Source organism: Magnolia sinica, chromosome 15, assembly GCF_029962835.1.
Source record: "Magnolia sinica isolate HGM2019 chromosome 15, MsV1, whole genome shotgun sequence".
Lineage (NCBI taxonomy): Eukaryota > Viridiplantae > Streptophyta > Magnoliopsida > Magnoliales > Magnoliaceae > Magnolia > Magnolia sinica.
The window spans coordinates 75,317,988-75,342,963 of NC_080587.1; the positions used below are offsets into that span (position 1 = coordinate 75,317,988).

The 24,976-nt window shown below is 41.4% G+C and overlaps 1 protein-coding gene across 8 annotated transcripts; it reads left to right on the forward strand.

The window, feature by feature from the left end:
- The first annotated feature begins 2,138 nt into the window (after positions 1–2,138).
- LOC131227572 (uncharacterized) lies at positions 2,139–17,620 on the forward strand. Of its 8 annotated transcripts, none has more exons than XM_058223383.1 (8): positions 2,139–2,488; positions 7,673–7,879; positions 8,055–8,360; positions 10,312–10,405; positions 11,486–11,604; positions 12,036–12,188; positions 14,601–14,687; positions 14,766–15,113. In XM_058223383.1, the coding sequence occupies exons 2-7, from the start codon at positions 7,712–7,714 to the stop codon at positions 14,652–14,654; spliced, it is 894 nt and encodes a 297-aa protein (XP_058079366.1). In that variant the 5' UTR covers positions 2,139–2,488; positions 7,673–7,711; the 3' UTR covers positions 14,655–14,687; positions 14,766–15,113. The 8 variants fall into 8 exon arrangements, with proteins under 8 accessions (XP_058079366.1, XP_058079365.1, XP_058079367.1 ...); XM_058223382.1 differs by lacking the exon at positions 14,766–15,113 and adding an exon at positions 17,269–17,620 and having other exon boundaries at positions 2,140–2,488; XM_058223378.1 differs by lacking the exons at positions 2,139–2,488; positions 14,766–15,113 and adding exons at positions 14,036–14,155; positions 17,269–17,620.
- The last annotated feature ends 7,356 nt before the right edge of the window (positions 17,621–24,976 follow it).

A 24,976-nucleotide genomic window follows, 5' to 3' on the forward strand; every position in this document is an offset into this window, starting at 1 on the left:
AATTCGAGTAACTATCATTGGAATACCTTCGGCCATATTTCTTAATCTTTGCTGATTGTGCTTTTTGAGCAAAGGATGAAGTGAGATTATCATGATGTTTAAATAAAACTCATCATGAGCCCCGAGTGCATTGCCCATGTGAGCCTATGGCCCAAAAATCGGCTCCATTCTATATTGGACCATATGATTGGAGATAGTGTATGATAATGCTTAATTATACCCATGTAAATTCTAGATAAGTCTTATTTATTAAGGCCTAAACTTATATTTTATTATAAAAGTTTAATAGTTAGAGTGAATTTTATATAATTGTTGTAGCATTCTTTTAACTGTTGATATTTTGTGTTTTACTTTCATTATGCATATGTGAACTTATTAACCAGTTGGATGGCAAATAAAATCATTGTGGGCCAAGACGGTTTCAACGGAATGTCATTATCCCACTTTTTTTTTATATTTTTTGTGACGTGATTTACTTGAGCTTTTCATATACTTCAATTTTATATTCATGCCTTGAGATGAGTTTAAAATATGGACGAACGGTGTGGATAAAACTCATATATCATGATGGGCCACAAGTCTTCCCTCCACGATAAGGGTGGTGAGAGCCTCACTACACAATCCGCTTCCGTTTTAGTGGCTACATACAACTCATGGTCCACGTGATATAATAGACATGATGAAGTTAGAGGTAGGAGCTCATGCGTTGCGTGTCCTGCCAAATGAAAGGCCGTGATCCCAGCCTCGTGTCTTTGATACTCATTGTGCTTGTCCTCTCGTGAGTGTAATACACAGGACGTGGATTTCCTGCAAAAGTTGAAAGGATTTATGAGAACTTAGGTAAGCCTATTGTGATGTTTTTGAGAAATTTATTTCATTTATGTATTTTGTGAGCTCATTTTAAGACTTATATAAAATAGTGAGTCAAATCCAATACTTAAGTGGGCTGAAAATGTGACAGTTGAACATTAACTGTTAAAATATTCATGGTTCATCCAAGTAGGAATGGCGTTTTTAACGGCATGAACTTCAGCGAGGTTTCAACAGTAGCAATTTCCCTACCTACCTTTTCGTTTAGTACGGCACACTTGAGTCCTATATCCTGTTTAATTTTGGTATCAAGTCCTAAAATTAGCTCAAAAATGCATGGACGGGTGAATGTCTCAGCAACATCGTGTAGGCCCCACCTAAATTTTTAACATCGTGTAGGCCCCACCTAAATTTTCAGCACAGGAACCTATCGTGGAATGCTTTAATCGGAAGTCCACGTCCAAATGCATGGACCCGTATCCATGCAAGCCTTTAGGAAGTTCCTCCTAGGTGGGGCTCACCATGATGTTAGTGGCAAATGGGCATTGTCCATCCATTTTTTGAGCTTATTTCAGAACTTTAAGTAAAAAATAAGAATAAGGTGGATCCAACACCCAAGTGGGCTGAAAACGTGAGAATTGTACACTCATAGTTAAAATGTTCGCGGGGCCACGGAAGTTTTGAATTAGGCTAATATCTGTTTTCAGTTCATCCTAGTAGGAATGACTTTATGAGTTGTATAAATGGCATGTAAACGTCAATTTCGACCCAGGTAACTTGAGCCCACTTGAGTATTGGATACTGCTCTCTTTTGGTCTCATATCTTAAGATGAGCTCAAAAAATGGATGTACAGGATGAATTCATCCTGAACATCACGGTAGACCCCACCTAGTTCCAGAGCAGGAGCTTTCCGTGGAAGGCTTTCGCAGGGACTCCGTGTCCGACCGTGCATACGGTTGGTTCGTAAACGCCACCAACCAGTCGTCCACTCATCCAGTCATCATATCCCAGGGAAGAATGGTAGGGAAGAACCAGTACAGGACAGAGCCATCCACACTACACGTGGCAGCATGATGCATCATTCTGATCCGTCCATCTAGTGAAACGTACCGTAGATGGCCATATTATACAATCTCATCCATCAATTTTCTTCATTTTCCTGAGCTGAACGGTGACCGTTAACTAGTTTTGTTTACTGCCGTCGATTTGAAGGCCCATAATCAGATGCCTATAATCAGGATGTATATTATGAGAAAATTAGCATCCACTGTACGAGAAGCTAGATGTACGGTCCAGATTGACACTTCAATCAGCAGATGGCTCGACAATTTTCCAGTTCTTCCAAACCCACCATATCATCTCCCTGTATACGAGAGCGCACCTGCGGCTTCGGGACGGCGGGAAAGTCTAACCTGCGCTCCACGGCGTAAAATCTCCTCGCATCGTTCGCCGCCGAATCCAACGACTGAGATTGCCTGGACCCGTAGAGCGCTAAACAGTACCCGCGCATTTTAGCTGATCCCTACCTGAAAAAGCAGAAAACAGGAGAGCCCTCTCTCTCTCTCTCTCTCGTATTCAAATCTGAAAGCGACTCTGTTTTCAGAAAAGATGCATTGAAACCCTAACTCAGTCCGAATTTTCACGGTCTTCCCTAATTCGAAGAAAGATCGAAATCAGGTACGTTTTCATTCGACCCTCCGATCGATCTCTCCCCTCCCCATTTTCGAAGATCGCTCGATCCAACAGTCGAGAAATTTCGATCAAGGGCTTGGAAATTAGGTCTAGTTTTCCGTCCTTGTTCTAGATATTGTCGATTTCTACATACATGTATAGATATGTAGGGAAAGCTCGTGTGCGTACGGCGCTCACCGAGTGTCTGTGCACACGTATCTCTCACCATCCAATAGCTCCGCATGGTAATGCTGACAGGTTGAAAATTCACTTCCTGAAATTTATGTCTGGTTCCTGCCGACTGCGGACCCTCTCTCAGTGGCAGGGGATGATGTGCATGCAGATTCTCAGTGCTTACAGTGTGTATTGAAATCTTGTCCACATGTGCACGCACGCGTGTGTATCAGATTGTCATGGTTCATGATAAAAAGCCGTGGCCAAAGTTTGGCGCCAGCTGGCAACCTGACACAGTCTTTATTTACCAGGCTAATGGGAGCACAAAAGTCCCACTCGCAGAGCTAGGATATCTTAAGTGGTAGTGACCGAATTGCATTTCGAACAGATTATTGCAATTCAATTCGATAGTGCAACCAAACGCGGCCTAAATGCCAACAAATTGAAATCGGGTCCCTTTTTTGTTTTAATCTTAGCTGATTATTTGGTTGTGGTTACGTGTTTATCTAGTAAACCTCAGGTTTGTTTGGATGCCTGTAAAATCCTTAGCTACGAAGGGGTTACAGGTAGGAAAACCATGTTTTAGATTACAAATAAAAATCTTTAGAATTGAAAGGACATTATACATAGTAGAACACAACGGTTGATACACACTCATTAAGTGTGGGGCCCACCCATGATGTGTAAAGTGCATCCAATCTGTCCATCACGTGCTTCCATTGTTGTTGTTGTTTTTTTTAAAGGTAACTAGAACTTTCATCGAAAGAGTGCTGAGGTAGTGCCAAAAGGGAACCGAAACAAAAACAAAAGGAAAAAGGAAAAAAAAAAACATAAGAAAAACAACTAGGTCAAACGACCCGAACCCATAGCCCAATCGTTTACACTATCCCGCATATAATTAGCAACCCAATTGACGTTCCGGATAACATTACAGGAGCACCTCCCATTCATTTTGCCCCAAATTGCCCAAAAACCAGGGAGAATAGAGTCTCCATAACGTGCGAGAGCTCTTACGGAGGGCCACCCCATGCCAAGCAAGAAGGAGGCCATTGATGTCGTAAGGCAGAGCTACACTAGGTTAAATCTTGATAGGATGGAAGCCCATATGCGGCTAGCAAAAGGGCAATGGATAAGGAGGTGGTTCACAAACTCAACGTTAGCCATACAAAGGAGGCAAATATTTGGGATAGGCATAGAATGCTTTTGGAGATTGTCGATTGTAAGAATTATTTTCTTCCCACTAGCATAGGACGCGTTTGCTTTGCTCTGACCTTTTCCCCAAAGTAAGGAATAAAACGATCTAACCGAGAAATGCCAACATGAAACTTGTGATTGGTAGTAAAACATCGATTTTCCTATTGAGACCCAATTCTATCTTCAGTCCAAATGATAGTATCGCTTTCATGAATTGATAGGTTGGACAGATGAAGCCACTCCAATAGACCGATGTAGAGACGACTACATGGCAGGGCCCAAACAACGGAACCACCCAAAGTCTCGAAACATTTGTCAATCATGATGCTTCAATCTGACGCTAGAGAAGCAATTGTTGGAAAATGAATTGACAGAGGCAGATCACCCCTCCAAACATCTTCCTAAAATCTAATTCTCCCCATTACCAAGAGAGAATTCTACACCTCTAAAAAAGATGGGTTTCATTCTAAAAATGCCTTTCCAAACCGAAGAGGCTCTATAGAGAGAAGATTCCTTTGTCCACCATCCTCCTACCAGGCAACTATATTTACTAGCAATAACGTCTCTCCAAAGGGCATCCATCTCCGTGCTGAAGTGCCACCATCATTTACCTAATGGAGCGCCATTCATTAGCTCCAAGGATTGGATATTAGCACCACCCTCCTCATAGGGTTTGCATACTTCACCCCATTCCAAAAGGTGGAATTTTTTCTTCTTGTCCGAATCCCTCCAAAGGAAATCCCATCTAAGCTTATTGATGTGATTAAGAACCATCTTTGGACATTTAAAAAGCGACCAACCAAGAGATAGATACCTCCCTCTCCAAATTGTCAATCTCTTCTTGAATCTCTCCACCACTTTGTCCCAAAGATGCTTGACCGGCTTTCTGATACAAAGGGGAAGACCCAAATAGGAGGAAGGGAAAGGTCATGCCTTACAAGTGAAAAGGCCTGCAAGGTGACCAATTTTGACACTATCCAAATGAATACCAATCGTTTCACATTTTGCTAGATCAACCTTTTGCCCCGAGACCACCTCAAAATAACAGAGGATCATGCTTAAATTATCAACCTTGTCATCGATGCCAGTCATTTCAACACTATCATGTGCTTCCCTTGATGTTCTCATAATTACAAGTATAATAACTATTGCGATATTGAACTTATGAATCATACTATGAGACTTTGGGGGAGTGGTTGAATGGAGATTAAGGCATGTGATGAATGTATCAGTTTCAATTAATGTTAGGAAGGTCAACCCTTGATGCCATTTTCCTACTTAGCTGATGGAGAGATATGGGGAGAGGATGAAGAGTCTACACATGGTCTTTATCAACTAAAAAAAGCATATGGTGGCATTCTTTCTTAGAGAGATTATCTAGTGGATGTTGGGCAAGAAAGGAGTCTCAAGAGGATATATTGACATGATTAAGGACATGTAAGAGGGAGCGATAAACAGGGACTGAGAATAGGGGTGGCATTGATTATTGCATTCATTGAGTAGATGCATGAGGGAGTGATAAGTGGTTAACTACTAGTGGAGAGGCAAATGAATTTCCAATTACTCTAGGCTCATACCAAGGGTCAGCGTTGAGCTTGTCTCTTTTTATATTTGTTAGGGATGAGTTCACAAGGCAATTACTTGAAGAGGTCTTGTGGTGTATGTTGTTTGTAGATGACATAGTTTTGATTGAAGAGACAAGGAGGGGGTAAACGCAAGGCCAGACCTATGCAGGGATGCTTTAGAATCTAAAGGTTTTAAAATTATTCAAATTAAGTCAAAATATATGAAATGCAATTTTAGTAATGACAAGAATCGACATGAGGAATTAGTTAAGATTGTTGACCAAGAAGCAGAAAAAAAAAATGACCCTTTAAGATACCTTGGATCAACAATTCATGAAGCAGGGAGAGTGAAAGGGATGTTGCTCATACAATTAGCTAGGCTAATGAAGTGGTGATGTGCTTCCGGAGTTTATATGATTGCTACATATCAATCAAACTGAAAGGGAGATTTTATAGGATAGTTATAAGATAAGCCATACTTTAGAAGACAAAATGTCGTGCGGTTAAGGAAGATCATGTTCATGGGATGAACAAAGTTGAAATAAGGATGTTGAGGTGTATGAGTGGCAATATGAGGAAGGATCAAACTAGACATGAATGCATTCAAGGGAACTTTGGCGAAGCACCAAAAAATAATAAGAGGGAAAGTAGATTGTCTGTGTGAGTTAGTTCAAGTGAAGGCACTAAAAGGACAGGGGAAGGCCAAGAAGGACATAGTAGAGGTATTAAGAAAAGATTTTTGATGACTTATGATTTATCCAAGGATATGGTCCTTGATAGGGTGGAATAGTGTAACCAGATTCGTGTAGCTAATGGCAGTTAGTTGGGATATTAGATGATGATGAGGGTGTACTCACATATACATATAGATACTTATCCAACTTTGTAGCTTCCACTGGGATTGAAGTATATTAGATGCGTATGCATGCAATGGCTGTATGTGAAGTGCCAACTCCTTCAGTCTCGTTCAGTCTCCGAACTACTTCATGGGTGTGAAGCGCCGAGGATGCTTCAATATTACGACTCGGAAAAAGGAATTATCTAACAACCCCAATTAGTTGGGATAAGGCTTAGATGATGGTGATGATGATGATGCAATGGCCGTATGTAGAAGCAAATTCATTTGCATCTATGTATACAATCTTTCTTATGGAGCTGAATGTGGTGAGCCTTTTCCACCATTTATTAAGCAGTGACAAAATATTGACAGTATCCACGGCATGCACACATGACAATTCAGACAACCCAAATTGTGTACCATGGCTTGAAAACACACTGATCTGACAACCCTAATTGGCAAATTGCTGGCATAAGTTGAACAGTTGAGAAGGAAATCGAGGTCAATGCAACAATGAAGTCAGATTTGTTAAGATCATCCACAATCATTGTGGGTTTTGGGCTATACTTCTTCCACAATGAGGTCCATTGTTTGGGTGTTTGATTGATGTAAAATATGTGCCAATTGTGCAATGGACAGCTAGCATGGGCCAAAAATTACACCACAGAGTGCCTGTTGTTGTTTTTCTTATTGTTCGTTCCTATCATCATCCTCGCTATCATCACTGTGGCCACCTTCTCCAAGCTATTTGGTTTCAGCTTTACGATTAAGGAATCCTTGGGATTTGCTTAGCAAAACTTCAACGACCGGTTGCCTGCCTAAGATCTGCTTTATAGGGGCTGGGGGATTGGCGGGCATGTGAGCATGTCGCAACTAGGCTAATTCAGATTATATGGAAAGAAATATGACCTATGATAGAATGCATCTGTTTGCATGTGAATGTCTCACATGTGCCCAGTTAGTCATTTTCCTTGAATGTGCATGAAATGGGCAAAGCAGATTGATTACGTGGATACATATTATGCATGTCACACACAGAAAATATGTATATTTATACATGAGGCTGATTCTGGTTCACCATGAGCAAGTAGTCTTGGTTGGCACTTACCACTAAGGTATCCTAAAATAGCCACGTACCAACCATAACAGTCATTATGTAGCTGTAAAGGTGGTAACTGTTACATGTTACGGGGTTGTGACGGCCCCCTAACAGTCCATTACGGGGCCAAATAGTTAAACAAAAAAAAAAAAAACTGTTATGGCCCGTATTATAAGTTTGTAACAGTAATGGTGGTGGCCATTATGGCATTTGTTACCGTTATGGAATATCTTGCTTACCACTGTATATGTGACTGTATGGTCAATCAATCTAGATTGTACACTAGTGGACCTATTATGGATGACCATTGGTTTGAAAAGCTTGCCAGGCAGTCATAGCTGGCCAATTTGTAGCTGGAAATGAATGGTGAAAGCAGAAAAGGTCATGGTCCCCATTCAAAGGACAACATTGATCCATTAGAAAGCTTGGATGGTTCAATTTGTGTGGCTTTTCTACCATGGGCCATTCGATGTCAGGCCCAGCACATCGATGGTCAGGAGTTACTAGCCATATTAATGTTTACAGTGGTGAGTTCCAATAATCTAGGACCAGACATGCTATATTATCTTTTCTTTTTGTTAAAGCAACTAGGCATGTTTGTGACAATCGACATGCATTTTCCAAATCATTTCAATATTTGTGGAGCTTAACAGCATGAGATGCTAATTTTTGTCACGTTGATGGATGAATTCAATGCTGTAGATGGGATCCACAGATGAGGCCATAGAAATCGATGTCTTGGAGAGGCACTTGTTGTCAGACACTGCTTCTCATGATGACGGTGAGGCCGAAGATGAAACAATTGTGTATGATGCTTCCTTCAAAGAGATGGAAGATAACTATGTTAAATATCAAACAGCTCAATGGGTTCTTTATTCTTTACTTTTGATTCTGGCATGGGGCATTGGATTGTTCATGTTGTTTTATCTGCCTGTGAGAAGATATATCTCGCGGAAAGAATTCCAGTCTAGAAAGCTCTATGTCACTCCTAATGCCATAGTTTACAAGGTAACTCCTACAGCTCCCATCAATTTTCATCAATTGCTAGTGCCACTACTGTAATTTTGCATAATATGGTTATAAATTATAATGTTGTAGGTTGTGTTGTTAGCTTGTGTGCCCTCTAGGTTGTGATGTTAGCTTGCATGTCCTTGTAAGCCAGATGCTGTACGGCATACGGAATGGTCTCGTCAGGTTGAGTCGTGTACTCTCATAAGCTGTTGGATTGCACCAAGTCGTCACCACCATCAAATATTCTGATCCACTGCACATGTGGCATGTCTGTGTTGATCCATACTGTGAATTCACCAGGACAGCCATGAACAATCCATAGGCCAAAAATTAGAGTAATTGGACCAGAGTAATACCTAACCTGACCATTCACTAGTATCATATGGTTGCATAAGTGGCAAACAGAACATGCAATCTAACCATCTTTATTCTGTTTATAAAATGATTACATGATAGTTTACAAGCATGCTGTTTTTCTGCTATTTTCAATTTCGTCACTTCTAAATACATTCTTTCAATCTGTAGAAGGAACAGTACACAAATTTTAAACTTCATATACCTCTTTTATCTGCATATCTGGATTCTTTGAGTGGTCATACTGGATGACAGTAGCTTGTCTTCCCTAATCATATTGGGTATTCAGTTGAAAACTTTTCAAAATAAAAGGAAGCCAAGAAGGATAGCTACTCAAGCTTGTAAAACCATGCCCAGCATCATGGTTTTTACCTTATCAAGACCACTTAATGAGTATGTAACAAGGACACTCTATTCTCTAGAAAAGTTGTTGTGTCAGATACCTCATGTTGGACGCGCTTGTTGGCTGAAAACCTTTTAAGTTATTTCTTTTTCTAAGTAATTATTGGTTATGCAGATACAACTTTCCATATCTCATGCATGTATCAAGTAAAACTTATAACAATAATATTATAATTTTAATTATCGTTATATAGCTGTATCAAGGTGTTGGTTGTCAGGTTTTTCAACGTCCTAATGTCTGACTTCTTGTGTTTGTGACCAACACTGACAACCTGTGTCTGCATCCAAGTTGCGTAGCTTTCCATTAAATGATATTCTTAGATTGTGTTCAAAGAGATCTCCTAAGTTATCATATGCAGAGTGTAGAGGATGGCTTTGGTTTATCCAAACATGCTGCAGTCGTCTTTTTTTCTTTCTCTTTTTCTATTTTATTTGTTTACATTATAAGACAAACTTGCTTCTAAGTTGCTATTCCTTACTTCTCTGCCCACAGTTGTGATAGATGGCATCTTTCTTCTTCATCACTAACGTGAGATATTCTGGTTAGTGTTGCTGATGAGAATACTTTTAGGGTAGTTTTGATATATAACGTGACATTAAGATTCATAACATGATTACAATGAGGTGCTTTGGATTTGGTATATTGATTTCAGTTGATGAATTACTTTGTGATTTAGAATAGCGAGTGTCTAGTGATCATATTTGCTGTAATGTGATTTGTTTGTACGAATAATCTGTAGTGAAATTTGCATATGATTTTGCAACTAGAACAGGCCGGACAGGGCCGAATCATCAGCAAGCCTGGCCAATGAGTTGAGTCCAAGCCTGCCCATCCTGTGAGCGAAGGAACTAGGCCGCATCCAGGCCTCTAGGCAAGGACTCAGCCCAATGATGTTAAATAGCTTGGGCCAGGCCAACCTATTGGGTCATAAGGTAGAGTCAAGCACAGGCATGATGGATTAGCTATTGGGCTGGACAAATCTGCCCGGGCATAACCAGTGGGCCTTGGGGAGAGCCCTAACGAGGCCCAAAATGGGCTAAGCTTGGTGTGGATGCTGGCTAATCTAATCAAATTGCAACCTTATTTGTATGGTTAGTTATAAATTTGATGGATTTGAAATAAGAATGACAGAGATTTTACTGATACATAATTTCTCTGAAGTTGCATCATGAATGTGTTTTTCTGGTGCAGTATGCAAGACCTGTACCTTTCCCTTGTTTTGGGGTTCTGAAGAAAGAAAAGCATGTTCTATTACCATCAGTGGCAGATATTGTTGTTGAACAAGGTAAGAAAACAATTCAATGCTAGAAATGCATTCCAAGCATATATGATCTGTACTCTCTAAACGCTGTTTTTTTTTAAAAAAAAATTTCCGTGATATAATTATTCATTAACTCGTATTTAACATTCGTTGCTTGTAAAATTGCATTTCAATTAAGAGACTATTTGGTCATTGGGAAAGAGTGCAGTATTCTATTGCATGTTTACTCCCATGAGATGTAACTGTGGCATCTTACCAAATGGGGGAAAGAAATTCAGGAGAAAAATCATCAAAAAGGTGGAATATTTCAGTGATTTATTATTTACGCCAATTTTTGAATGGCTTATTTATGCCATTATCTGCACCAAACAAAATATATCGGTGGAAGGTGAGATACTGTCACATCCTGCCTTCCCTAAAAGATTAGTCCACCAAAAGAGGTTTTCTATTGGATTTAAGGTTCTTTACTCCTAAATGAAGAATATTTTGCAGATGCAATTGTGCTTGTCTGATGCTTCTGTGACTGTATTGTTTGTTATGTACTCAGGTTTTTATTCTCAAGCTCTGCTAAGCCCACACACCTGTACAAGTCAGCTAATGCACACCCCACCAAATATGCACTGGTGTGGCAGACAGGTGCAATATCTTGCCATCCAGCAGAAGGATACCACTATGTAGATTCCCTATCTCAAACATCAGGTCGGTCCACCAGTGAGATGGGCTACAAAACTGAATAGATGTAGTGTTGTGGACAAAATCAGCCGAAGCTTTCTAACCTGTCAACTTAATTCTACTAGCATTGCTCACCTACTGAATCAACAAACTCTATCTTTTGAGTAGTAACATCTACCCGATGAGGTCCACCTAATCCGTGGCTTGGATATTTCACCTGTCTGCCATGCTGGGATATGTGATGGTGTGTGCATTAGATGACTTGTCCATGCATGTGGGCTAAGCAACACTCTTTATTCTCATATAATTTAAATCCAATGCTGCTTGGTTCCAACACTTGTTGCAATGGTCCATATATGAAATGTACCATGTTGTTTCTTGTTTTGTGTTCCTCCTTCAGTACATTTAGAAAACCTTCACCATTGTTATCAGGATATTTTCAGTCCCTTTTCGGCATCTATTCTGTCAGAATCGAGAATGCAGGCGTTCGAAGGCCGGCAAGCGATGATGTTCAAATCCAAGGAGTTTCTCATCCGAGTGATTTTAGGAAGGTGGTCTAAATAACAAAAGCTTCGATTATGCAATTCCATTTTTAGAGTATATATAATCACAAGTAATGATCTCCTAGGAACTGGTCCGTGAGAACTCATCGCACACGATGTGTGCACAACAGTCAATCTGTCCATCAGGTGTGTCACTTCATGAAACACTAGGGCCCATAAATCAGCCCAATCCAAAACTCTGGTGGGCCACAAAAAGGAACACAGTGGGAGGGGACACCTACCCTCGATTTTCACTGGGCCACCTATGTTGCAAAACAGCTTGATATGTTGCATGACCCTTCATCCAAGCCAAATGAAGGGTCTGTATGGGCCTGGATTGCGTACACACACGTAGGATGAGTTTTTAAAGGGTTCTCATGAGAACTGGTTCATAGGAGAAAATTTTTCATATAATCACTTTTACAATGCTGTTTGTCTAGGCTGTCCTGGCTCATCTTTCAACCTTGAGGAATGAGGGCTTTGCTCAGCAAGTTTCCACCAGTGAAGATCAGTCAAATTATGGAGCCGTTTACTCATCGCCACACGCAGCGTGGGGGCATCACAGTGTTGGAACAGTCTTGACATCCCAGCTGGTATGAATGCTCGGCACGATAATTTATTACTTTTTTGTTGCCTTGTGCTGTTTTGCTCCTAAGCTTTTTGCTACAACCAGGAGTATGGCATCAGTTGACTCGCCTGCAAACAATGTGTGAGGAAATGAGAGTTCTCGACACAAACCCTGAGGGAACAATTCCATGATGATTATTTGAATGACCTATTATTATATAAAGGTTTTTTGCTAGTGTCCCTCCTTTATGGGGATGTTAGCAACATCCTCAAACCTTTTTGAATGACATGTGGTATGTCCAATCATCAATCAGGACAGTTCATTCAATAGTACTATTGGGTGCAAGCCACAGTGCAAGAATCATGCTAATCATGTGATCCTAGCCATTTGGGTGGGGCCAATTTGTTACAACCATTTGTTGTTTATGAGCAATATATCACATGATTAGAATAATCAAACCAAAGTGCTACTTTGGAATCATAAGTTGCAAAGTGGGATCTATCAGATAGACGTTTCGGGATAATAATTAAACATATTTTGTTTCTCCGCTCAATCTTGACGGTCCATATTCCATGCTATCAATTAGATGTTTAGGATCATCCACATTGCACCACGGCTCTCCCAGCTGTATGAATGAATGACCTGTTCAAATTGACGATAGGTCAACCCAATTCTCATGTGTCATTTAAAAGCTTGGATGTTGGCAAAACTCTTATATAAATAATAGATTGCTTAGGAATAAAATATTTGTAAACAAACAAAACTACATTAAACAATACACAAGTCTCCAAGTAATTCCAGAGTGTAAACAAAAAGATAAATAAGGTTATGTCCAAGGTTCCAAATGTCCATTTCAACATGTCATCACATATGCGTTCTACATACCAGTTCTAAAAAGTGGAGCATCCTTGTTCACTGGTTATATGGAGGAATGTACACATACACCTCATTGGATGGAAGTTACCACCATGTTGTGCACTCATGCCAACATATCATGTCTTTAGGACAACTAAGCCATGTCTTTAGGACAACTGAGCCATCCAAAAGGTGGGCCCACAACGAAGAACACCCAGCACAAAAAATGAGACTATTCACTCTTTTGGTGGGTGAAACATGTGGTGCTGAATCGGACTTTTGGCCAGCCTTTCTTCTCAGATGATGTGTTCAACCCAATGAGTGCAGCATCTGCCTGATTTCTGGGCCAGATGATCTTCATGCTGGGGCCACCTATTGGAAATCTCAGATGTCATATACACTTGACACATTGGCATGTGTGTGCAAGGTGGATGGTAGCTTACCATCCGTTGAGGTTCATGTGAGTATTCCTGCAAATACAACTCTAAATTATTGTTGTTGTTGTTGTTTATATATATATATATATATAGGATATTCAAGAACCCATGCTTGACTTAGAATTGGTCATTCAATTTCTGAGTCCAACTTGGCTGAGGCAATACGAAACTCTCTGATTTGATTTCACAATAATTTGATTTGGTTGAGATTTTATAAATAGTAGATCAGATTATGTATTTGATCATTGGAAGAGTCTGTATATAAGAGGGCTAAATTGGATGTAATTGGGTTGGTACTGTGTTCCAATGACATGGCCCAAAGTGGGTAGTCATTTTTGGCCTGGTTGTAGCTCTGTTTTGTTTCTTTTGAGCCTTTTGTGCTCTTTAATAAATTTTCATTGCCTTTTCAAGAAAGAGATTGTGTATTTGAAACTTGGCCGAACTGAGTCTAACTCAGCAGAGTTATGACTCAAGCGGCGAGTTTATGAATGTCCTTGTCATGCATGCTTCTGATTCTAGTAACTACAGCCACAGTTTGTGCCTGCTGAATCCTTCTCTTTATTCCTTTTGTATATTTCAGATGTCTCCGTCAAGATATTTCCGGCAGGATTCTATCAATCCTCCAGAACTATTATTGCAGAAATTGGAGGAGGTTGGAAGATCAGTGAAGGTAAATTGGTGTCGAGGCTTCAATTTTGAGGTATTATACAACGGTTGACTTGGGAATATCTACTGTACCCTCAGCATTTGAGTTTGTACAAGCGGGGTCCATGATTTAGTGATCCAAATGGTCGCTCTGATGGTACCTCACTATGCACCAAAAGTCTCCCAGGTGGGAAAATCCTACCCTGTCAATTGGTGGCCAGCAAGAAGATGGTTAACAAATGAAATGCAGCAAAGGCCCATATTCAACTGAAAAACAGCCAAAGATCCAACTGGGGAATTTTTTTTTTTGGGTTCACAGATCCATGGTGAAGCCCTTCATACCAATGGTTTGGAGCACTAAACCATGTGTTCACTTGCATGAACTCAAAACCCGAGCAATCTCAGGCTGAGTATTGTATAATACCTTTTCCTTCCTTTCCCTTTTGTTGTGTTTATCTCCTCTAATCATAGGATTTGCATTATTATCCATAATGCTGCAGAGGGTCGAGAGTTTAATCGAGCGCCACTCTCAAGCATCAGAAGCTATAGTTTGAAGCTAGCAAACTAAAATCGCAATGTTGATCCAGGTTTGAATCAATGTGGTTTTTTCCCCATTGGTGTTTTTTAGCATGCAATGTAATCTTATTCTTTTAATCCTGTACCAGGGCTGCATCTTGGGTTTGGATCAACCCGAATTGTCAGGGTCCTCAGGTTGGAAAACCAACCCGATTTGAGGTCGGGTTGGGCAAAGTGGGGTCAGGTTATAAGTCTGTTTGGGAATAATCTCTCATGTATTTGGGTCAGGTCAGGACGGTTTAGGTTTAGGGTTAGGTTTAGAGTACAGAGGGATTCTGGTTGGGAACCCTGGGTTGGATTTTGGATCAGGTCAGATTGTGGGTTGGGTTGGGCTCAGGTTGACCCTCAACCCGACCCAGTTTGTCCGAGTTGCACCCCTATCCTGTATTCAAGGTAGTCATACCCTTTGCCATGCTTGTGTTGCTGTTGCTGCTGTCTTTTTTTTTTTTTTTTTTACAACACAGGGTGCCCCACCTCCTTTTTGAGGTGAGACTATTTCCTGTGAATGCACACAATCATCCACAGCCGCGTGCATCGGGTAATGCCAGGCAGGGGAGTCGAACCCACCCCAATAGGGTGCAAACCCACGGTGCTGCTGCTGCTGTCGTCGTCGTTGTCAATGAAAGAAACCGGGCATATCTTCATCCAGACCTAACCATTTCCAATATAAAATAATATAAAGAAAGTGTCCCTGACATGGATTTTGCCTAACTCTGATACCTAATTTTCTTCAGAGGTGGGATCTAGAGGGCGAACGATATCATAGGGCGAATGGTACCAAAACCAACATGATCAGTGAATGTGATCGATCTGAACTGACCAGTAGATGGACCAATTCATGGTTAGGGCAATAAAAAAAATTGTAGTGTCAGCTTTTCTAACCATCCAACCTATTGACTTGTTCCTCGGACTGTTGTTCTAAACTATCATTTGACTGTCCGAGAATGGGCGATGGACTGGACAGTAGTGAACTTCCACAAGCATGGATTTTGGGCTATGGGTCATCCAAGAAGTGGTCTACTAATGGGAGGGTCCAGATCGGTCACCAGTGTATCAGTAATGAGTAACAGTGGTACACTTTTCTCTACGCCTAGTTTGCAGTTAGTGCAAAAGAACACTTGATGGCATTTAAATGGTACCAAGTTGTGCGTTTGAATGCTTGTTTATTTGGGAAGTCAGGAAAATCCGTTCCTAGGAGAAAGTTTGTCAAAACAGCTAACAATGGCAAGCAAGCGCAATGCGGCTAGTGTCCGACTCAGACCAAAATGACAATTCCACATAACTCAACTACAGCAATTTTCAAATGTTCACTGTTATGTCTTTCGGTACTAATGTGACAAATATCGTCGAGATTTTGAAAATCTCACAATAATATTGCGAAAATATACTAAGGGCCTGTTTGGATACCACCAAATGAGTTACTTTTACTACTTACAGCAGTGGATAAGAAACTTATTTCAGATAAGGAAGTTTGGTTTATGATTAGTTATAAGTAACTTTTTTTCTTAAAATTACTTAATCATTTAGTTAATTTTTTCAACTTCTCTACTTTTCTACTTTTCATAAATTGCTGAAGAAAGGCATCAGGAGAGACAAAAGAGAGGAGAAGCCGATAAGTATGTTGTTTACCAAACATACTTATCTGCTTAATAAGTAGAAACGAAGATAAGCTACTTGTGGCATAAGTAGCATATCTTAAGTAACTTAAAATCCAAACATCCCCTAAGTGATATTATTGTGAGATTTTCAAGTTATCCTAGGTTTTAAAATATTGTTTTTTTTTTTCTTTTTCTTTTTTTGAGATATTAACTCTAAAATAGTAAAAATCTTATTTGTTATAAATATATTTAAATTTTAAAATAAATATTGTAAATATTTTTATTTTCAGTAAGATTTTTCCAATGAAATCTCGAGAAAAACTTCAAATTTTGAAAATCTCCCAAAAAGTTTCTAGGCCTAGAAATTACTGAGAACGAGATCCGCCACTTATCTGTCAGGTTGTAAAAGTGTGGTTCCCTCAATCATGTCGAATGAAACTTTACAATTGGTGCCAGCCATCCCTGTAGTTGGTCCTATCCTCGGATGCCCTACAAATTGAAGAGCACACTGATGGGTAGATCCTAGCCGTCTGGTTGGTGGCCTCCAAAGTTCAAACCTCAGTTGCAGGATCTCCTACCTAGATATATCTGTTTATGTTTTGCAACAGACGCTTCCCTCCTCCCACACCGAATTACTTTTCAAACAGATGGTAAAAATCAAATGAACACTAGTCAAATTCAACTGGGAAAGGTGATGGCTGAGATCATCCCATGTGTATTTCCATCCTGAACCATTTATGGAAGGATCCATCAGATGACCCATCTTAATCCTCTGCCCCACCTGCCACTTGTAAGGAATTTTGGGCCTCTGATTGCTCTTGAGGCAAGATTAGCTCTCCATATGTAAATTGCCCAATCAAGGAAGCGACTTTTGGTTATTCAAATCACCCCAAAATTTTACCCATTTTTTCAAGGCTATCATGCGTTGATTGGATTGGATTTATCTCTTAGTAGCTCATCAGGTTGACTTGGATCTCTGTTTTTTCTCCCGCAGGACATCAAGCGAGTGATATTGACCCTAATACAGAGTTGCTTTGAATTGCTGTTTGGAATCGATGGTTCGCGTGCTCTTCTTGTTGCCTTGTCAAGTTCTAAGTCTACACACCAAAGTTAGCTCAATAGTGGTCGTTCTTGATGGACGGTTGGATTTTTGTATTTCAATATCTCTCTGATCAGAGAGGTATATCCACCTATTCATGTATTGTTGTTGATCCTGTAATCTGGTTCTTGCTCTTTTCCTGTTCTATGAGGTTGTGGATCGTCTGGTCATAGGCCATTGATTGAATGGTTGGGATCTTTTGTAAGAAATCAGTGGGTAATCTTTTGTAAGAAATCAGTGGGTCACACATGACATTAGCCATCAGAGTAGCGCCATGATAGGTTTGGATCATTGGGACATTTGTTAGGTGGGGTCCGCATCAATAAGTTCTATATAGCCCATGATGGACCGTGGAGTATTAATGCGGGGGCATTTTCACACCGGGCTCGAGTGGGGTCGCTTGTGGGATGCAAAGGCACACTCGGGGTGGGTGCGGCCTACAGAGGAGGTCTCCTGTTCGATACTCCTCACCGGGGGTGATTAGTGCGTATTTCACTTCAGGCTCGAGTGAGGTAGCCCATGGGATGCAGGGACACACTCGGGGTGGGCGTCCCATGTGATTTGGGGGCCGCGAAGGGGGTTCGACTGATGTCCTAACCCATGCGATGTGGGGCCTGGGCTATGAGATAAAGCGATTAATTCGCCATACTCTAACAGTTCGAGCTTTTAGAGTAACTTGTTAATTGTCCTGCATTAAATTGGTATTAGAGCGGGAGGTCTCGTGTTTGAGACTACTCACCGGAGGTGATTGATGCAGGGGCATTTTCACACCGGGCTCGAGTGGGGTCACCTGTGGGATGCAGGGGCACACTCGAGGTGATTAATGCGGATTTTACACCCGACTTGAGTGGGGTAGCTTGTGGGATGGGGGACATAGTCGGGGTGGGCGACTCGTGTGAGGCGGTACCCATGTGATTTGGGGCCCACGAGGGGGGTTCGGTCGAGGTCCTAACTCATGAGATGTGGAGTTTGGGCTATGAGATAAACAGATTAATTCGCCATGATCTAACAATTAGAGCAAGTGGTTAATTGTCCTCCATCAAATTGGCATCAGAGTAGGAGGTCTCGTGTTCGAGTCTTCTTAGTGGGGGTGATTAATGCAGGGGTATTTTCACGCCGGACTTGAGTGGGGTCGCTTGTGGGATGCAGGGGCACACTCGAGGTGGGTGCGGCCTACAGAGGTCTCGTGTTCGAAATTCCTCACCGGGGGTGATTAATGCGCATTTCACACTAGACTCGAGTGAGGTAGGATGCGGGGACACACTCAGGGTAGGCGACCCATGTGATTTGGGGCCTGCGAAGGGGGTTCGGCTGAGGTCCTAACCCGTGCGATGTGGGGCCTGGACTATATGAGATAAAGGGATTAATTCGCCATACTCTAACAGTTCGAGCTTTTAGAGCAACTGATTAATTGTCCTGCATCAAGTATCATATTACAATTCTTTTAGAAGAGTTGTATATGGAAGAGTTTTCTCCCTCATCAGGGAGGTGTGAAGGAGGATGAGGCTTCGGATGTGGAAACCATGATGAGGGCGTGTGCAATATCATACATTGGAACAAAATTTTAATATCTATTACGAAGCCATATATTAGATGTTATGGTATTGCATTCATTCGATTTAAGATGCATAAAAGATCATATGGTAAGGGCCCGAAAGCGTGGATTTGGAACCCCCCTGGATTTGAAAGTCCTTGGATTCGGAATCCTCTTTCATGTTTGGTGCCTAGAATTTAGAATCCCCTCTAATCCAAAAGTAGCTATGTATAATTTATTTATAGAGGTTTAAATTTAATTATTAAATCAACTTTAATAGATTTAGTTAATGTATGTATGTAATGTTTGACCCAATGGTTGTAACAAGCTCGATGAAATATATACTTTGCATGAAAATGATGAAATTCCAAGTCTTGAAGGGGCTACAAGCACATGATCACATTCGAGTGACTAATCGATTTTTAACCGTTGATTTACATGGATAATGTTTGGACGGCACATATTATCATATTAAAGTAATTATAGTGATGCAATTGATAATCTAATTGTTTTGGGTTATCATTAGTAGGACATGTGCTCAATAGATTAATAGTCTAGTGACACACATGTTACACATGCAACTCTTGGAAGGATTTTAGATGTAATCCAAGCTTTCATAGAGGATTTCAAACTCCTTCTTTGAGGGGATTTGAAACTCCTCGTTGCTTTACGGTGCCAAACATACAAGGGGATTTGCCATGTATTTACAATTATTCATTTAGACTGGCTGTATATGGAATGTATTCTCAGCAAATTTGGAATTTGTTGTATTCATTTAGACTGGCTGTAGATGGAATGTGTTCTTAGTAAATTTGGAATTTGTTGTATTTGGACTCGAGAGTGCCTCGACAAAAATAGATATGGGATGTATTCTTATTTTAAATGGATGCCTTGTGCAACTGGCTCTAGATGGAATGTTCGTGCAACTGCTTTCATGTGGGGCCTATGGTGGCGTGTGCACGGCATCCAACCCATCCATCACAGTCACCCAGCACGAAGATGGGACACTGCAAAAAAGCAGATGAATAAAACAATCAGGTCAGCCCCACGTGAATTTGGAGGTTCTTGGATGGTTGTCCATTATTTTCCACATTGTGGCCTACTTAATGGTTTGATGGGCGTGATTTTTGGTAGGTTCCATTTTCGTGGTGATCGAGCTTGAATGATGGGTTGGATGCGATGCACACGCACCATGGTGGGCCCCACATGCAACTAGCTGACAAACCTTTCGACTAAAACTAGTTAGAGCCGGGCATAGTCCAGTTGGACGGACTTAGGGCTGACCCGTTTCGATCCGGTTTTGAAATAGGCCTAAATAGGCCTGACCTGAACTCGGAGCGACTTGACTTGGTACGAGTCTAACATGCCTAAACTGATCCAAATTCGGGTCTTGCCTGGACTAATTCGAAACGAGTCTGACCCAGTAAAAAGTATCAAGTCGGTTCGAGTTGGCACTGATTCGAGAGAGAGAGAGAGAGAGAGAGAGAGAGAGAGAGAGAGGAGGATAGTGATGGAGGTGGGTAGTTGCCGGGATTGGAAGAGGAGGATGAGGGAGGAAGATAGAATTTGGGATCGGGTCGGGGTTTTTTATTATATATATACTTGAAACCGAGTTGAGTCGGTTTCGGATCGAGTCGAATATAACCGGATCGAGTTAGTGGGTAACTCGAACTCGACTTGGTTTGAGTTCGTATTGGGAGAAACCTACTTGGTTCGGACTGACTCACCCATTTAGTTCGGGTCAAGTAGTCCCCTGCCCAGCTTGCGCGTGAGAAGTCTCGTCATGGTTTTAAGATTGAGACTGTCCACCCAGACATTGAATTCAACTCGTATGAGTTGACTCGGACTCAATCAGACCCATTGAGGGTTGATACCATGAGTCTTGGAACCTTGGGTGTAGGGCTGTACATCGAGTCGCGTCGAGTCGAGGTGGGACAAGCTTGGCTTGACTCGTCGGTGCCTTCCTCGAGCTCGAGCTCGACTTCAAGCTTACCATTGGAGCTTGGTTTGTTTGACAAACCTTTCGAGTCGATCTCGAGGCGAGCTAACCTTGAGTCGTCGAGACTGCTCCTAACCTGACCTAACCTGTGCCCGACTCAACTCGGCAACCCGACGCAATCCACACTCGATTCAACCCGAGCACTCGACCCAAATGACCCAACCCGCACCCAACCCAACTCCCAAATCAAATATTCAATATATATATATATATATATATATATATATATATATATATATATATATATATATATATATATATATATATATATATATATAGTCCTGATCTCCTGCGCACAAGGCCGCACAAAGCTTAAATGAGAGCTTGTATATGAGCCGTTAGATCCCCCTTACCGGCTGGGATTCAGCAGCCGTGAGAAGGGAGAGTCTGCGAAAGGATGACTCGCGCGGCAAGATTTTCAGCATCTCACAGGACTCCTACTGAAGTGACGTCACCAAGTTCTATGGGCCACTCCATGATGTATGTTTTGTATCTACACTATCCATCCGTTTGGAGAGATCATATTAGAGCATGATCCAAAAAATGAATCAGATCCAAAGCTCGAGAGGACCCCACCACAAAAAACAGTGGGGAGAGTGACGCCCACCGTTAAAAAGTTCTAAGGGCCATGACAGTTTACGATCAAGCTAATATTTGTGTTTTCCTTCTTTCATGTCTGCTTTAACACATGAACATGTGGGATCTCAAATAAACATCATGGTGGACCTTCGGAAGGTTTCAATGGTGGGCATCACTCTCATCACTGTTTTCTGTGGCGAGGTCCACCCCAACCTTGGATTTGCCTCATTCTTTCGATCATGCTCTAAAATGATCTCTCCAAATGTAGTGGGCCCAAAGAAGTTGGTGACATCACTTCAGTAGCCAACCTGTCAGTATCCAATCCTCGTCCTCGTGCACGAAACCTTCCCGGACGCGGATTACGTCCTACCCCCGCCCGGATGAAAATCCATCCGAGTAGGGCTCTGTGGGGCCCACCGTGATGTAAGTGTTTTATCCACGCCGTTCATCGCCTTTGTCAGATCATTTTAAGATATGATCCTTAAAATAACGGGCCTCCGTTAGAACTTTTTAACGGTGGGCGTCACTCTCCCCATTGTTTTTGTGGTGGGGTCCTCTTGAGCTTTGGATCTGATTCATTTTTTGGATCATGCCCTAATATGATCTCTCCAAATGGATGGACAGTGTAGATACAAAACATACATCATGGTGTTGCCCACAGAACTTGGTGATGTCACTTTAGTAAGAGTCCCGTGAGATGCCAAAAATCTTGCCGAGCGAGTCATCCTTTCGCAGACTCTCTCTTCTCATGGCTACTGAATCCCAGCCGATAAGGGGGATCTAACAACTCATATACAAGCTCTCATTTAAGCTCCATGTGGCCTTGTGCGTAGGAGACCGAGACTATATGTATTAGATAGAGCCACATAGGTTCCTTGATGTTGGTGCTAAGAGAAAGAACTTGGGTGCGTGGCCGAGTGCAGGCCATATGGTTAAGATGAGTCGGACAGACACTGAATCGAGCTTTGGTGAGTGGTCAAGTGGAGAGAGAGAGAGAGAGAGAGAGAGAGAGTGTGTGTGTGGAGCTTGCGACAAGTTAAGGAATGAAAATGGTAAGAAATGAACGAATGGGTACAATAGTGTTTAAGTTTTAACTTTATATATATATATATTATATTTGAGTGGAGCCGAGGTCGAGCTTCGAGCCGGGTTTGAGTCAAGATCCACTATAATCAAATTCGGCTTGTTTTCGAACTGAGCTGGGTTATATGAAGCTTGGCTCGCCTAGAATATTTGTTCAAGCCAAGTCAAGTCGAGCTAGATCGAGTCGAGCCAAGCGAGCTTTTTGAGCTAGCTTGGCTTGTGTATTGCCCTACTTGGGTGAACCCGGGTTGACTCAGGCTGACTCAGACAAGTAGGCCAAGAATTATACAATGTACTTGGATTTTTATTTATGATAAGTAGGGCCCATTGTTCCACAACCCAGACGGTTCTTATATTATGAATTGTGGTGGGCCCACTTCAAAACAATTTCTAAAGGAATATCCTAACCACCAATATTAGGTTTTTGTTTTCGCAGATGAATGCAGACCGTTGCTGTATTTCAGTATTTATCTTCATCGAGAATCTGTCCATAGGTGGCCAGTATCCCAATTGGGATATGCTCCATCCAAGATGCCAACCAAACCAACGGTTTGGATTTTACCAAAACATGGCCCACCCGTCGGAATTGGAAATATTGGGTGACTCGGCCCAAACTCATCTACTACGACTCGACTCAGGACCGACCCAGCTGGTCCAACTCACAGAGCCTTAAAACCAGTGGCTGATGGAAGAACTATCTTGATGTTTGAGTTCACACATTCAACTATGGAAGCCAGTCATTGATGAGTCTGGCGGTTGTAATGTCATTGAAATCACTCAAGCGAGGAAGCGGATTGAGTGGTGTGCAACAGACCTCACTGACCTCGGTGGTGTATTGATGTCACTAAGTTCTGTGGGCCCACCATGGTGTAGGTGTTATATCCACACCAGTCATCAATCTTTAGAGATGATTTTATGGCATGAGCCTAAACTTGAGTCAAATCTAAAGCTAGAGTCAACCACACCACAAAAAGCAATGGAGATTGAACACCTACATCAAAAACTTCGACATGGAAGTTTTGAATCAAGCTAAAATTTGTGTTTTCCATTCATTTAGGTCTACGTGTTGATAGGCCTAAATGAAAAACTCACCCGAGGATATCAAAAACTTTTTGAAGGATGTGGAAGTTTTGAATCAAACTAGTATTTGTGTTTTCCTTTCATTTAGGTTTATATGATATTACCATTAGGTGGAATGGAAAATAAACATCGCAGTGGGCTTTAGAAGATTTGGCCAATGGGCATCATTATCCCCGCTACTTTCTTTGGTGTGGTCCACTTAAGCTTTAGATCTACCTCACTTTTTAGCTCAAGTTCTAAAATAATCTCGCGCAATGAACGGATAGGATATATCACCCAATTATAGTGGAGCTCACAGAACTTGGTGATGTCAACACACTACCAAGGTCAGTGGTGTGTGGCACACCACGCAATCCGCTTCCATCTACCAAGCGATGCGACGCATTCTTATAAAGTACACTCATTTGATTGGCTGGTGTACTAGACACCACCAATCTAGCTAGTGTAGGTACGTGTTGTCTTAAGACTAGTGCTGACCCTCCTCGAGCTCCGAGTTGCACAAACAGTTCACAAGGAGATCAAAGTTACGTGGGCCCACAATGATGTATTTATCATATCTACACCGTTCATTCATTTTTCTAGATCAGTTTAGATCTTGAACCCAAAAATTAGTAATTTCCAAGGATCAAATTGACCACACCACAAATAGCAGTGGGACAATGATTATTACAGTTAAAACATTAGTAGGGCCCACCGTAATGTTTCATTTCCATCCAATCTGTTCATAAGATCACATACACCTCAATGAATAGAAAAAAACAAATATCATATTGGTCCAAAATTTCTACAACTCCAAAAGGGTTTCAATGGCAGGCGTTCAATTCTCCACTGCTTTTTACAGTGTGGTCCACTTGATTTTTGGATCTGTCTTATTTTTCGACTCCAACCTTAATACTAGCTCACCAAGTGGACGGACGGTTTGGATGTAACTCATACCTCATGATGGGACCCAAAAAACTTGGTGACGTCAACACATCAGCCACATCGGTTGTGTGGTACACCAGCCGATCCACTTCAATTATCGATACCTATTATTGTTCTTGTTTTTGTAATATCACGGGAAAGCTTTTCATTCCAGGACTTCGGTAAAGGTGGGCCACACAGCCTTTTCTGGTTTCTCTTTAAGTAGTGGTGCCTTTTTATTCGACGGCTAAGATTCATCGTTGGAATCGTTGCATCTTAAAATAGGCCTGATGTGATTTTGATTTTTTTGATGATTCAATGATATTGTAATATTGTCTAGCTAAGGTACAAAATATGAAATAAACAAGCGTTTCCGTGGCTACCACGTCATCTATTCTTGGCCACTTGATAGCTATGGCACGTGC